Source organism: Rhopalosiphum maidis, chromosome 3, assembly GCF_003676215.2.
Source record: "Rhopalosiphum maidis isolate BTI-1 chromosome 3, ASM367621v3, whole genome shotgun sequence".
Taxonomy (NCBI): Eukaryota; Metazoa; Arthropoda; class Insecta; order Hemiptera; family Aphididae; genus Rhopalosiphum; species Rhopalosiphum maidis.
In genome coordinates, this window is record NC_040879.1 from 24,098,029 (window position 1) to 24,114,308 (window position 16,280).

General features: G+C 32.1%; 1 protein-coding gene across 1 annotated transcript in view; it reads left to right on the forward strand.

Annotated features, from left to right (window-relative positions):
- The first annotated feature begins 798 nt into the window (after positions 1-798).
- The window catches only part of LOC113556187 (scavenger receptor class B member 1-like), a 77,074-nt gene continuing 61,592 nt past the window's right edge, over positions 799-16,280 (forward strand). Inside the window, exon 1 of the mRNA XM_026960990.1 lies at positions 799-1,521. Coding sequence (XP_026816791.1) covers positions 1,299-1,521 — 223 coding nt within the window. The 5' untranslated portion in view covers positions 799-1,298. The remainder of the gene's footprint in view (positions 1,522-16,280) is intronic.

Sequence of the window (16,280 nt, forward strand, 5' to 3'; positions counted from 1 at the left end):
CATCAGTGAAAACGTACATTATTATCACACTGCGGATAACGACGAGACTGCTTATTATAATACGCGAGTATTAAAAAAAAAAAAACGGCATAAGAACACGTTTAACCTACTACCTACACCAACAACATATCTAATACTAAACACAGAACAGACATAATATGACGTGATGTGCGTTCGCAACAACGATATATTATTACGATTGTCTATACGATAATATAACGATAATACGCGCCATGCTAATTTTTTCGTTATTCTCGTCCGATTTCGGTGGGCGCATTAAACATATCTCATCACGTACCTTATCAGCACGCGCGAATTGGATCGATTTTTCGTCGGTTGCACAAGTTTTGAAATCACAATCGTACGTGCAGTGTACGAATTGTATACGCATATAGCGGTGCGATTTTCAAGAGGAATAAGTCCCGAGCCAAGCAGCGGTGACCGTCAAGGTTGTTTAGAAAAATATCCGTCGGTTCTCATCGAACTCACGTCCGAGTAACCTCCCCTAGGTCGTATCCGGTTGCACGCGGTTTGATTGTGAAACGCGCGAGCTGTTGTCGGCGGCGGCGGTCTGGTTTTCTGCCACGATCGTCGTGGTCGCGACCTCCGATGTCCAAGACCTTCGTGAAATTGAACAGAAAAAAAACGAGCGCGCGCGCACACGACAGCGCACGCTTGTTACATCTCTCCTGTGCGTGGTTTTTAAATTTTTTTTCATCGTATATTTTCGAGAAGGGGTTCCAGAAGACCGGATAGTGGGAGTTTGCTCGGTCCGGCGAGTCGTCGATTCCCGCTGTCCTACTGCCGTTAACATTGTTATTAATCATACTCGCGTAAATGATATGATATGTTCTCCACGCGCCATCCGACCGCCGGTTATTGATGAAACATAATATATACTGTTGCCCACAATAAAACGGATCGTGTAATACTATTATTTACATTATTTTCGTTCGAAGTGATTTCGGCGGATCGTATATATTCATAATATTTGCCACGGTGCGCGTATCAGCGTCGGTCCACATTCGCTACGATATAACCATACCCGTTTATGTCATATCGTTGTAAAGATCCATCGTACGCCGATGATCTATCTTCCCGAGTTATATAACATCGATCGGTATCGATCGCCACCGTCGCCGCCGTAACGCATCGTCGTAGTATCCTGCGAATCCGCGAGCCGTCTCTCGATCGGCGCGCAGCAGGTCCACAGCGGGGGCGCACTTTAGAACATCGATCGATCGGATAAATACACACATACCCAGAGTAACGGAGACTTGAACGCGCGGATCGTAATCATGAGGAACTTATTCAGCATGCTCGGTTTGTCGTACACGCCTTCCAAAGGCGACGGCCGGCGCGCCAGCTACAGCGCCGTGCCCGCCGATCACAGGAGACGTTCGTCGGCGGCCCGGCGTCAGAGCTATGGGGCTAACAGGCGAAAGAGCTTGGACCCGGCAGCGGTTCTTGGCCGACACCTGTTCGACGGCCGCCTCGCCGATCCCCGGACAAGACATACGTGTAAGTACAAATCACTCGACTTGCTAACATGTATAGTTTCCGTTGTAGTATACGATATTCTGTCGTAAATACGGTTCGTACATTATTTATATTATAATATACCGACGGGCATATCGCAGGGAGCATGCATGTTATCGTTTAAATGTCATAGCGAACGATACTATTACATATATATATATACCGTCGAATCGCTATAGCTCGGTATTGAATGTCGGTGCGGAAATATATTATAGGTATACTGCAGAAGTCAGTATATATAGACAGAGACTTGATCGAGTATTAAGGAAGGGGAGACTTAAGTTTCTTTGGCTTAAATTTAAACGGCTGACAACAAATCTATCTGATATTAAATGCTTATATACCAATATAATCGTCAAACGCGTAGTTTTTTTTTTTTTTTGGGGGGGGGGGATTATAACCTCTTAAAGCGCCAAACTTTCGATCGACGATCGCTTTCTATGAGAAATAGAAACTTGAACTCGTGTATCATAATTATATCCCTGTGGTCTTTGGAATGTTTTCATTGTCTTTCGGTTCCGTCTTCTATAGGATCCCAAACAAAATATTCTTCATATTCTTGTTACAAAAATAAATATTTAAAATGTTTAGGTGTGATTAGTTTCGACGCGAACACGTAATTGCGTCTTTGCGATACGCCCTGCTGTATGCTTACACCATAACTAGTGCCTGGTTTGCGTTTTGTTTTGCTTAATTTTTTTTTTTTTTTTTTGGTGCCCAGTAACTTAAAAACTTACCAAGGTTTATGGCAGTATTGATACAGGGCGATGATTATGATCTATGTCACGATGGTGACCACATTCCACGTCTAGATTGCCATTATATTATTGTATATGGCCCGTAATAATTTGCGTTTTGATATAATTATTTTTATAGATGTTTTCGAATCCAGATTTAAATGCGATTTCATTTTATGTCATCGTAAAAATAAATCGCTTTTCATCGGTTGTTCGCGATCGCTGTGATTATGATCGTCTATAATAATTTCGCAAGCACGATCATACGAAAGTGTTATCACGCAGGTTGGATTTGTGATAAAACGGTAATATAATAAGACAAGAAGTAAAATAATAACCATATTATGCACGCATATTATTACCATCGTTTATAAATATGTGTCATCGCGTAGTGTAGTATTCGTGATAAAACGGTTCGCAAAACGCACAGCTGGTTTACCGGAAGTTTAATATGTGACAGAGCAGGTTTTTTTTTTACAAAATACGTCTAATATGGCATTAAGCTCAACTATGTTATTATTATGTATATAAATATGGTATACGTATAGGTACAATATGAATTAACATAAACACCAAACACGTATAGCATTTTTTTTCTTTAGTCCTCGTTGGCGGTTTATGTTTTCACTTTACGTGTATATGCGTATTGTGGCCTTATAACATTATAACGATATTGGATTGTTTTCGTCAACTTAAAAAAAATCTAAATGTAAACGAGTAACCTATAATTTCTATGTTATAATTAATTTTTACGACGGTAAACGACGTTTAGGATAATACTGTAACTATAAGTATACTATAATATTGTGTGATGCATAAACCATGAAATGGTACAACGTACAAACCACGTATTATACACAGTACTTTTTCGTATACGCGCGCGAGATCAGAAATGATTTAAAGATTAAAATCAGAAAACAGTTTTTAAAAAAAAATTAATAAATATATCACCTTAAAGTTTACTCGATAATGGCCTTGGCATAACAATTTAGGGATTGACAATTAATCTATATAGTCTACCTAGTATAAACATATATAGCGATAAAAATTTATCAGTGATTTTTAGTTAAATATTATTTTGGTGAGACAACTATTACTAGTATCAATTTGTCGACGATAGAAGGGGGGGGGGGGGTAGCGAGACATATAATGATATTAATATGGTAAGCTTTTTATAGCTTACAGCTCAAAAGAAAAAAAAAATGCTTTTTGTATAACTAGAAGTATTGTAAAATATCAAACTATCAAACATTTATATCTTATTTTTTTATTCACTTAATATTCGTTAATCGTTATACAGTAACTGCATATGATAATGATCTCATCTAAAAACAAAATATTTTAATTTGAACGATCGTCTAAATATTGATAGTGGAGTAGAGTAATATTTTCATCGTGTAATAATGGTGAACAACACATCTTTATAATACAAAAATATGTAAATTTCAAAATATAATTGCATAATGAAATAAAAGCAGTTAGGTTTAATGGCACAGTGAAACATATTTTTTATAAGTGATCAATCACTGATATACCACTGTGTTTATTGAAAACCATAATATTGACAATTGAAATAGTATGCATTTATGAATTATTCAGTGGATTTTATATTATTTGGGAATAAAATGTAAACATTATACTATTACGCAGTGGTCGATAAAAAATTTATTATGAAATTAAATGTGAAGAGCGTATACTTATAACAATGGCCGAAGGTTTTAAATTGAATTCGTAACATATAATGTAGTGATGTAGTATTATTAAACTAGTGTACAAGCAATGTTAAAACTATGAATTTCTGTAGAAAATTTAAACTAAACATTATTTAAAACATATAAATAAAATAAAAACCATACAGGTTTGCATAACATTATGTTATTACAGCATAGCAAAGTCTGTACAATAGGTAACACAAAATACTAATGGACTTCTAAAGCTGTGGATTGGTATGTAGACTACAGTACTATACCACAAAAGTTTGCTGGCCAAGTTTATGATTTTGAACTTTTGATAATCAGTAATAGGTAATCTGAATATTCTAAACGAAACGATTCTATAATCATGTACATAATATATACCCGACCAAGTAAACAATATTATTATTACAATATTACAATTAAACGAATTCATTATAAAAATGTCGTTGTTTGAAATGTTTAAATTAAAAATTCCGTACGCAGTGTTATATAACAAATGAATCGATAAAAGTGAAAACTATAAGTAGGTCAATGCCCTTTTGATATACAGTTGAGAAAAATAATCAAAATGTCTAATACGATTTCGCGTTTGCCTCACGTGCGTATTTTTCATGTTGTTATATTGTTATCGGAGTGAAAAAAACAACCTGCGATAATACTACACACACACACACACACACACACACACACATTTACTCAAACACTCTATATTATAATAAAAATTATTTCTCTCGTAGAAAATCTGATCGAATCGTCATACATCAGTTTTCTGACGAGATTATTATGTATTATTTTACTAGACGATGTTGTCGTAAATATATAATATTGTCGTCGGCTCTATCACACTTCGATCTATAAGTACATAGATACGTTTAGGTCACCGGCATTCCGGACCGCATTTCGCGTCTGTATTACATTGGGTCGCGGCGGCGTAGATGTGCTGCGCGCACATAATAATAACCACATAAAGCCGGAAATCGCAAGACCTTAAAATAGATGATATTATTGTGCCGATGCCGTGTGCGTTGTCATGCGAACGGGTAAATTATAACGCACAGAAAAATTGTGAACTATCGATAGGTATGGTATAATTACGCGAGAGGTATATAAACAATTTGTGTCGGGAAGTAGTTATCAAACGATGTATAGCCAAGACCGGAACATCGGGCAAGGATAGCTTGTCCCGTAGACACGTGATTCAAGGCAGGCGACCGTGGTATTCATATACTGTGTACGGGGGACACAGTGATTAGTATCACTCCAACTTCATAATAATATGCAACATATTATATTTTATAGAACGACAGAGGTATAGTGTCGTTAATTTTTAATTTTATTTTCTTAGAAAAAAAAATATATAACCTCTTTCGTTCAATACAAATTGTGATTTAAAATATTCCGGACCAGTCAATAACATAGTATATTATAATATTATTACAAAATATATACAAGGGGATTTTGTTTTCTTACAGTAAAAACTATTAATTTTTAATATTTAAATTTTCTATGAGTGGAATATATAGCAGACCAACGTTTTGGGGAGGAACCCATTGCTACTCCACTCCGCTCATCTATATTTTAAATACTTATTATGGCGGGCTGTACTTGTTCGTAAATTCCATGTTTTGTATATTATACCAAAATAATAATTTTAGTAAAAATATAATTCGTTTAAACATTTTGTTCTGTATAATGATTTTAATCATGGTAAAAAATATGTATATTTTTGAAAATGCCGAGATAATGAATATTTTCTGTCAAAATAAACAGCCAGTTTACCTATATGCATAGTTCGATGCATAGCACTTGTGTGTTTTATTTCTAGACATATTATATAACATATTTTATAATATATCAACACTGCTGCGCAGTCCTTGCCGTCCAAAATGTTATTGCTCATTATAAATACAGTAGCTGGTTAATGTAATATTATACATCACAGGACATTAGCTCTTAAAATATTCAACTCAACCTTTAGGTATAGGTACTATATATTATAATAATTGGTCCGTAACACTATTTCCTCGGTAGATATAATTAATTCGTACATACGTGAATAATAATTACTACACAGATACATTAAAGTCGCATAATCAGCGTGACCTAATTTTATTCGCGATAATTATAATATTATATAGCTGTTTCCAATCGACCGATATTTGTATACGTACATTTATAGAAACGACGTAAGACGAGCTATGATTATGCACATACATAATATACGTATACCCACCACCCAACGCGATCTGAATGTTAAATAGTATAGTGTAATGTTCACTCTCGATTAATTTTACTTTTTAATAACGCATACTACTGGTTCTCTGTTGTTTACGAGAAACCGAAACGTCTTATAACGACGAAATTACACGAAGTAGCGGTTGTAAAGGCTGCACGTTATTTTATGTACGTGATGCATACACGACACATTTTATAATTTGTTTGTTACTTATAAACGCAAAAGTTTTTTTTTGTCGAAAACAACTTAATAACCAATACAATATTATCTACGATAATATCAATAAAGAGCAGGTACGATTGTAGACTCTTAATATATAATTTACCGAAATTAAAAACCAACGTACACTCTCGATGTAGAAAAAACAATGGGATAAACTAATTCGTTTTAAATGGATTCCATATTTGTCACATTAGTAATATATACTAATATATATATTATAGTTATTGTATTTATGTATTTATAAGTACCATTTGCATTTCAAGCTAACTACGATTAAGTCAAGTATTCGTAAATTTTCATTAAAAAAAAAAAAAGTGTTTGTCTTAAAACGAGCGGTTTACTTGTTTCTACAAATTTCTTTGTATAAAATATCAATATTGTCGGGTAAAGCTTCTACCTACAGTGAGGTATGTTACTATTTTCCATGGGAAAATATTATATTATTAGACATTTGGAGCTTATTAATACAATTATTAGCTAAAATAAATACTATTTCATGTGGATTCAATAAATAAATATCGATGTTCAAAATAACTACTATATCTTTAGTGATCGTAAACGTACTTTGTATTGTTTGGTTAATTTAAAATTGAAAATTACATATTATAATATTTATTATAACGTACTAGTGTACTGCCTATGTGGATATGTGATTTGCCACGACGTGCACTTTTTTACGCTATATAAACAAAGATACTAACAACAAGTAGTCAAATAGGTACTTACCAAATCGTTCATGACAGAATTGCTTAAAATACGAATTCGTGTGGATATGGTGGGCGCGAGCTATCGATGGTTATTATTTGGCAATTACCGATCGGTATTTACCGAGTTGTCTATAGGTGGCATAAGAATTGGTTCCAATGAAAATTTATTTTTTGAAATCATTATCATTCATTCAACCAATATCGACATTCTAGTGGCGGATCCAGAGGGGGGCGATTGGGGCGATCGCCCCCCCCCCCGTTCTCTCAAAAAAAAAAATAGTTTAAGTCCCTGATTTTAGTTTTTGACGTAAATATACTTCAAGGGTAACAAAATTATAGTGATATATTTTTTTATTACTATTATCTACTATAAAAAATATTGTTTTTGTTCTGTACGAGAGACGAGACTGTGGAAAGTAACATATGTATGTGCCTAAATAAATACTTTATCAAAATTAATGTATGCCCTTTAAAAATCGCCCCCCTCCTGTTATCTTGGTCTAGATCCGCCCCTGCGACATTCTCCCAGTTTTACACATACTTTAACTGTCTAGAATACCTACCTATCTATGTATAGTCAGTCTTATCATAGCAACCGTATAGGTATGTCCAAATTTTGGTGGCTGAAGCGGCACATCAAATTTTTAAACCAGATGACCTACTTTTTTAAAATATACATTATATATACTTGTGATATATATTATGCAGTTATAATGAATTGATAACAATTGAATAAAAAAATCAAAACAATCTGTACTGATTAAGTCATCTTTTTTTTTCTAAGAACATAACTTTTTTGGAGATACAGTCTTCCGAGGGGATCAGTGCCCTAAGTGCCCTGTTGTAAACACAGGCCAATGAATCTTATATGTATATTATGCATTATAAAATTACAAGAAATAATCTATGTCATACGTATTTGAAAATTATAATAATAATAAAATAAGTCAATAGTCATTTTTTTTAAATCCGCATTTTTAAACCTATTTTTTACGTAGTATTTTATGTTTCCACTCCCATTTTAACATACGCACTTAAATTACAATAAATATAGGTTCGTGTGACTAGCTGTTGTAGATTAACGTTGTCATAATACTGATGAGTTATAAACATAATATAACCGCAATCTATTATAGATATAATGTTCTATTTATATTTCCATAATAATAATATTAGATATACAATTTTTATGATAATACGAGAACTTTCCCAGTCATCGTAAAACCTATTACAATTTCTCAAGCTTCCGATTTATTTGTACATAAAATGGGAATCAATTTATTTGAACTACAGTTGTATGATGATAAGCAATTTTTATCGGGAACCAATTTGTACACTTTATTTGACCCGAGAACAAATTCCGTATTACCCATTAAGCGAATGAAATGTTACGCGTGATATTAAAATTATTATCTTAGGTATATATAGGTGATTTATAATAATATATTGGAAATGAATATTTCACGAGATAGCTACTTAATATTTGTGTTTTATTATTGTGTTGCGCAATTTATTATGTAGATATAAAAAAATCAGACACCGTTTTATTATTAACGTGTACTATCTGCTAGCTACCTATAATATTATTACCTATAAATTTGTTTGCGGTTAATGTGTTAAATATAGATGGTCGGTATACAATACGTAAACATTCGAGAACGTAAAACGAAGTTGGGTGCCTATATTATTAAAATGTATTGATGCCATCGTCATGACTCATGATATAAGAAACCAAATTGTACATTTTAAAACATCTATATAGATTCAAAGCTACAGGGCATTAAACTTAAGCAGGTAATTTAATTTAATGCGTAAAATAATCTAATCTGATTTCTGACGCATTAAAAACAAAACCTTTGTGGTTTTTCTTATTTTACCGTAAAATGGCAACTGGATAGTAATAAATAATTAATTAATACAGTTATATTTCTTATTAATCCCTTACTCTTTTTGTGATGTACGGGTGTGTAGACATAAATAGTACCTAATAATTGATTAATACACTTTACATTTGAAAAAATTGGTTTTTAAATTTTTGTCTTAAATTAAAAGAAAAATTAGCTTCTAACGTCTTTGCTAATTTAAGTTATTATTTTCACCAAATAATTTATAGCTAAATGATTTAAAAATTTCGGAAATTTCGGAAACCAACTTATATTTCAGCTTAATTTCTTATAAAAGTTACATCACTTTAACTAGTTGAAAAAAAATTACCAACTTGCCAAGCTTTATATAGATTGTAAAAAAGTACTGATGTTTGTGAATGCGCGATGATGATTGGACTGATTGAAGCACTAGAAATTGTCAACAGCGTAATATTCCAATAATATAATAATTGTGACAAAATAATAAATTCTTAACAAACGTACTATTTATAGACTATAGGTATTTAATACTTTGTAAGTTATGGTGGTGTCTAACAGGAAGCTTGAAAATGCAGGAGTTCACGGTTGTAATCTTGTAGATTGGAAATTATTGGATTTAAACATTTAAAGAATAAATTATAGATACTCGCTCCCATGTTAATATAATAGTAGGTATTCTGTTAAAAAATGTATAGAAAAAATAATATTTTTAATCATAGTAATAATAGTCATTAAAATACAACTTTTATTTTAATTTTGTCCAGTCTATATTTATTAACATTAAAACAAAAATATACAGTAAAATAGGGTGATTAATGGTTAGAAAAACAGAAGTTTTTATCGCTAAAGGATATCTCTTAAGTAGTATTATTGTATTAAATATCTCAAGAATTTGAAAATATGATCTTTAAGAGGACGCCACACACGAATGTGTTCTGATGTTAGCTTTAATAATAGCGTTAATTTCTAGAAAATGTTCTTACTTTTAAATTTGATAATAAGTAAATTTACTTTAATATTAAAGCTAACATCATAAAACGTGTTCTTCTGAACGCGAATTTGCTATGATGTACGTTAGTAAGACAGAGACAACACATGCGGAACCAAGTATGGTTAGTCCTCTTAAGTATATTTACAAATTAGAAAAAAAAATGGGGTCGAGATTGTTTGGCGAATCACACTGTATATTCTGCATATTATAAATCATCCTGATGTAAGTACGTCAAGAGAACAAACCCGCCAACTTAAATAATAATTTTGCACATATGAGCTGAGAACTATATGTGAGGATAATACGCGTTATGTTATGATGTTTTTAAACTGTGTATTGAGTAGGCAGACCTAACTAATACAGCTTTACAGCCAACGATGATCGCGCACTGGTGGGTAATATTATAATACTACGTACCTACTACCTACCTATTATAATATACGCGTTTTATTATGATACCACATACAGACCGGGATTACCCATGACGAGCATGCGGTTGGATCAAAATTAAAATTATAAAATACAATCCGGCATTCCGACATTCCGACATCCGAAGAACGACCACCGCGGTACAGAGATGATAATTGTAATAATAATAATAATAATAATAATAATAATAATAATAACAAATTGCAGTCGCCGAGGCGGTAATAAACAAATCGACTCCACATAATAATTTACTTCGCTGATATTCACTATATCTTTAAGTATCGATACGGTATTTAAGTATTCGCACGAACAGTTGAGAGGACAGCAAAAAAGAAAAAGAAAAATTTAAACTATTGAACAAAAAAGAGATCTCACTGCACGAATACGAACTAGCGGTATCGCTTAGGTCTCCGCAAGTGGTAGGAAAAAAAAAATAACATACTTTGCATAATAGGCACAGGCATTTCCAAGAATGGGTCTGTCTCCGACTGACAAACGATTATGCGCTAAATTTCAAAAATGATAATTTTCAAAATAAAATTTAACACGAATGGGATAATACATAGCATTCGTGGTTGTGATTTACATATTTTCTTATACTGTAATAAATCGATGAAAAAAAAAAATGGATTATGCTTCGTTTATACTCTGCTTCGTATACAATAGTTGTAAAAGTAAACATCTATAATAATTTACTCTTAAAGATTCGCCTCAAAATGGTATTTTCGGTGCGACCACAATATCATATTATTATCTTAACGCGCATCGCAAATAATGCCGTATAAATAGTTGGCGCAGCCGACGCATATCTATCTATCTATGTATTACATTACCATATGTAAAACGCGACCTCGCGGGCCGCGTTGTTCAGAATCGATTTAGCAGTCGAGCTGTGCACTTGTAAATCGCACGACAATATAATATAATAATACATAATAATTATACGCTCGTTGAATACAAAACGCTATCGTCTCTCGCAATGTGATAACGCGCAGTAGCTATATAATACCTATATGGCCATATCGGTACAGTCGTTATGGATCGTTCTCGTAATAACATTTAATATTTATATATTATCTATACGATGTAAAGGAGTCACATACTATCGATTTTTATAAAGTTTGCGTCAGTCAGTTCAGCGAGATCTGCAGAGCGTTATTGGTTCACTTTAAATTATATCGCTAAATATGTTTGTTTTTTCCATTAGGAATGAGTGTCTATCAACGAATATCCTCTATAAGCGTGCAACGGACTGCACTATTTTCAATAAAATTTAAATCGAATAGATTCGTTGAGATTCTTCGGGGACGAGTATATTGAAGTATATACTTTCTATCTCGAAATTCGACCTTTTTATACCAATCTTTTGACCGCGTTAAAAATCTTAATTGTTCGTTTTTGCGGACGTAAGGCACCTACGCGTAAGCTGGATAAACTGATTTTAACACACAGTCATTATATTTAGACATAACAATACATCGGACGGTGAGCGCTGTATTTTTGAATAGATCGTTTTTTCCCCGAGCAAAGTTACGAAGGCATTGTATTTTACATATTATAATATAATATGTATTATAATTATGTATGTATACTGAAAGATTCATTAGTTCATTACTAACACACAAGACACTCGACTTTATTACTATTACACTCAGATTATGTGTTGACAGCACTTGTTCCAATTTCCCCATTTCCCGCTTGATTGCGTGCAAGCTCCCCCAAAAAACTTCTTTAAAACGCCGGGCCAATATAAAATTTTAAATTTGTACATATTATGATCATATACATCATACATGATAATATAATGTATCGACTTATAGAATCTGAAAATGAACGGCCAAACGACTGGGGACTGTGGCGTACTACTCTCGGAAGAACGATCTATGGAGGTTGTCTGTCCCCCGACCGCATTGACTTAAATCTCATTGAAACGACAGATATAATCACCAACACGTATACCACTTTATTACATATTATCATTTGTCGGTATCTCATTGTTAAATCATCAATTGATCTAACGATAGTTATTGCGGGTGACGCCAATTATTTTCTAAATTTCAACTTTAACTATTACTGTATTGACTATTACGATTTGTCAACTATCATTTCAACACATAAACACATAACTATATTTTAAAATGTCTATTAGTTGACAAACGCATGAAGTCGGTAGGTACCTCAGAAAGTCGATATATTACATTATAGTTATATAAGTACTCTTTATTTAAAAAAAAAAAAAAAAAATCATGACTTTGACGATTTTATAGGAACGATGTGTGGTTGACTATTGATATTTGAAATTTTATTTTATAAATTATATAATAAATATTCATCACATATTAATGTATTTTTTGTATATATCTACTCGTATACTTTGAGTTATCAAATTTCTGTCCTCGAAAAATCTCTTGTGAACACTGATTCGGGATGCCGTAGACTTCTTATAATAGGATTCCCGCAATAACGCCATCATATAACGTATATTATAATATTATACCGTTTCATTCACACATATATTTACTTAAATTTATTCAAGAAATATGTTACCACTGTTGGATGTGGCGCATGCATATGAATAAAAAGAAACAGCTTAACACTCCGAAAATTCTTAATTATATTATTAAATAATTAATCCCATAGATACGAACCGTATTAATTATTATACAACATCGATGCCATCAAACGTAGCGCGTTCTGATGAACCGACCAATGACGACAACATCGGTTGAAAGAGAACCGAATACGATCTTGATAATAATTAGGTATGTGTATTATATAATGAGCTATTGTCTAACAATGGTTTTTTGGTCGGTTAAACACACGCGCGTTAATTTCCCTAGAACAACGATGAGAACATAAATTAAGGTTATTATTAAAATCAAATGTCATTATACGAAAAAATCCTAATCTAAGCGCCATTAAAGTATTTTTTATTTAACGGTGTTTTTACATATTATATTCGTCATGAGATATAATTTTCGTCATATTATTGGAAAAACTACACGGGTTACGTCACGCCGAGTTATACGAGTTATACGCCGAGTATTATATATTTATATACCTACTTGATAATTATTAATTACTAATTGCGATAAATCAAATTCGTGCGCGCATCGTATCATTATGAAATTTTAATGTGATTCAGATGTTTACTGAAAACGAGGTGTTTATCAAGGTTTGTTTTGTACCGAAAGTAGGCGTACAGGTTTTGTATTACTTTCGTGTAGCCACTATACACTATATATATATTCACTGCGGTTTTATGAGATTCATTCGTACGTCTGACCGAGAACAAAAATCTTCAAAGGTCACGGTGGACATTATACCATATGATTTAATATTTACATATTACATAGTGTTCGACTGGCGACAGTATATACACGCGACGGTCGACGATGTGATTTATGCAGTGGCGGTGACAATACGTATTTTGCAGGGACGCGAATCGCGTGAGATATATGAAAATAAAAAACCGTTTTCCCGGTGAAATGAAAATACCTTTGATAAATAAACGATAAATACAACAGCGGGGTACGCCGTATTTTTCGGGGGTAGGTTGATGACAGAAGTTTGTTTCGCGTCACTTAAAATTTTCAAACAGCTATTGTATCGTAACGTTCTTTATGCCGAGCTCGCTTTATATTTATATACGATATGAAATCAATCGAACTTAGCTATAATAAGCAGGACGCGAAAACATAAACACCTTGACACACGCTGTGTAGGTATGATACAAAAATTGCACTTTTGTTGTGCGTTTTGAATATATTTAATAATAATAATAATAATATATTAATAATATAATAATATTTTAATGTGCGTACACAACATCAACACTTATTTCGTGATGCATTTGTTCAATTGAATAGCGTGAATCGCAAAACGCGTATAATATTCGATTTTCCAAAAAAAAATGCTTCGATTCGGAATCCGATTTCTTTGGTATTATGTCGATGACATTGCAGTCGAGTCGATCTTAAACTATATATTATATCACCGATGTCCGACTTCTACGGTATTTACCGAGCATGGTCGTAGTTCTATCAAAGGTATTTACCAGAGAATGACGACATGTCGTATATTGTCTCGTTTTTTGCCGAATTCTAAACGTCATTATTTGTTATTACATTACACATATCGTAACTTAATGAGATGATACACATTTTAACGCTCGCAGGACGAACACAAATATAAAATATTGTTTTGATATAGCGAGCTGTTTCCTAAACTATTAGATATGTTTTTAAGTATACATATATTAACACAGGTGTAGCGTTACAACTTCATGCAAAACTATTAAACAGCTCCGCGATGGTCAACAGGAAATTATTTTCGAGTGTCTACTTATTTTGTATTTATAATGCATGCAGATAACTAATTTCATTAATTATATTCTTTTCAAATATTTGAATAGATTAATTCATTTTTAAATAGAATGGTATATATATATACAATCTATTTAATGATTATATATAATATTTATTATATGTTTTAGATTCAAAACATTTATTAAATTAAAAAATAAGTGTTTAATAAAAATCGGTGTAAAATTTTGATACAATGCACAACGATTTATTTATGATTTGTAAACACGTTTTATGATAAATATATTATATTGATTAATTTTGAATTTCAACAAAATATTATACACTGTGGTGTCTTGCCGTGACGGTGGTCTATAATAGTAAAAAGTGTGTGTTACGCACTAATAGTTATTAGAAAAGTAAAAACGTTCTCCCTAATAAATATTTCACCAAATAAGGGAAATTTAAAAAACTCCTATCAAAAATTATTTTAAAATATACTCATTGGATAGGCATAGCCAAATAAATGTTGTTTTTATTTTTAGATTTAAAAATGAATTGTTTTGAAAATCCTAACTTAAACAATATATATATTATAATATCTATTATTTTAGTTTGATTTATTTTATTAGAGAGAAAAATGTTTGATTTTTAAATTCAGTTGATTTTTTCAGAATGAAAATAAAGCGAAATTATATTTTAATTTAACCCAACATGATGTTTTGGTAAAATTATGATATTCAGCTTTTAACGGAACTAGTGTTGATTTAATAATCTGAACCTCGGAAAATTTGTTCCATGCGTACCTAAAATGTCAACGTATAATTCATTAAACACATAGGTATATAGTATACATATCACCAATAGCATATTATTAAGGAATATCATACAATTTAATATAACGCAATTTTCTAAATCATTGCATATTTTTTTTTTTTTATTAACACTTGTATAGCTCTTTTTATTCACACGAGTTTAGATTAAAAGCTAATAATTGATTATCCTCGATAATACTATTCACAGGACATTTTTTTTAATAGACGATTTAGCCTATACACTCACCGCAATAGGATATATATTTCAACAGATTTCCGATAACTGGTTTTTGTTGTGTTCTTACTAAATGTTACTTGTAAGACTGACACGTGAATCCGGGACTGTGAATTTATGGAATTATGCATGGTGTTTTGGTCACTTCGTTAAAAATATTATAAGTTCAGTTGAAATTTGTATTACATTTATTACAAATACATGATATAATATGCAAATGTGATAATGAATTTTGCCTATACCTGACTTCTGCATACCAATTAAGGTTTTGAACATATTTGTGCGAGTCGTACGTTTATGTTATAGGTGCTTTATATTTTTAAATATTCTTTGAAAAATATTTTTCAGATATTATACTACAATAATTTGTAGTTTTTATTTTTATGGTTAACCTGGCAATGGCTGTGATGAATATAATATTAAATAATAATTTTGACATCCATGAACTCGCCTCCCCTTCCCTTACACATGGTCGGTCAATCTTTAAACTTGTATGAATGTTT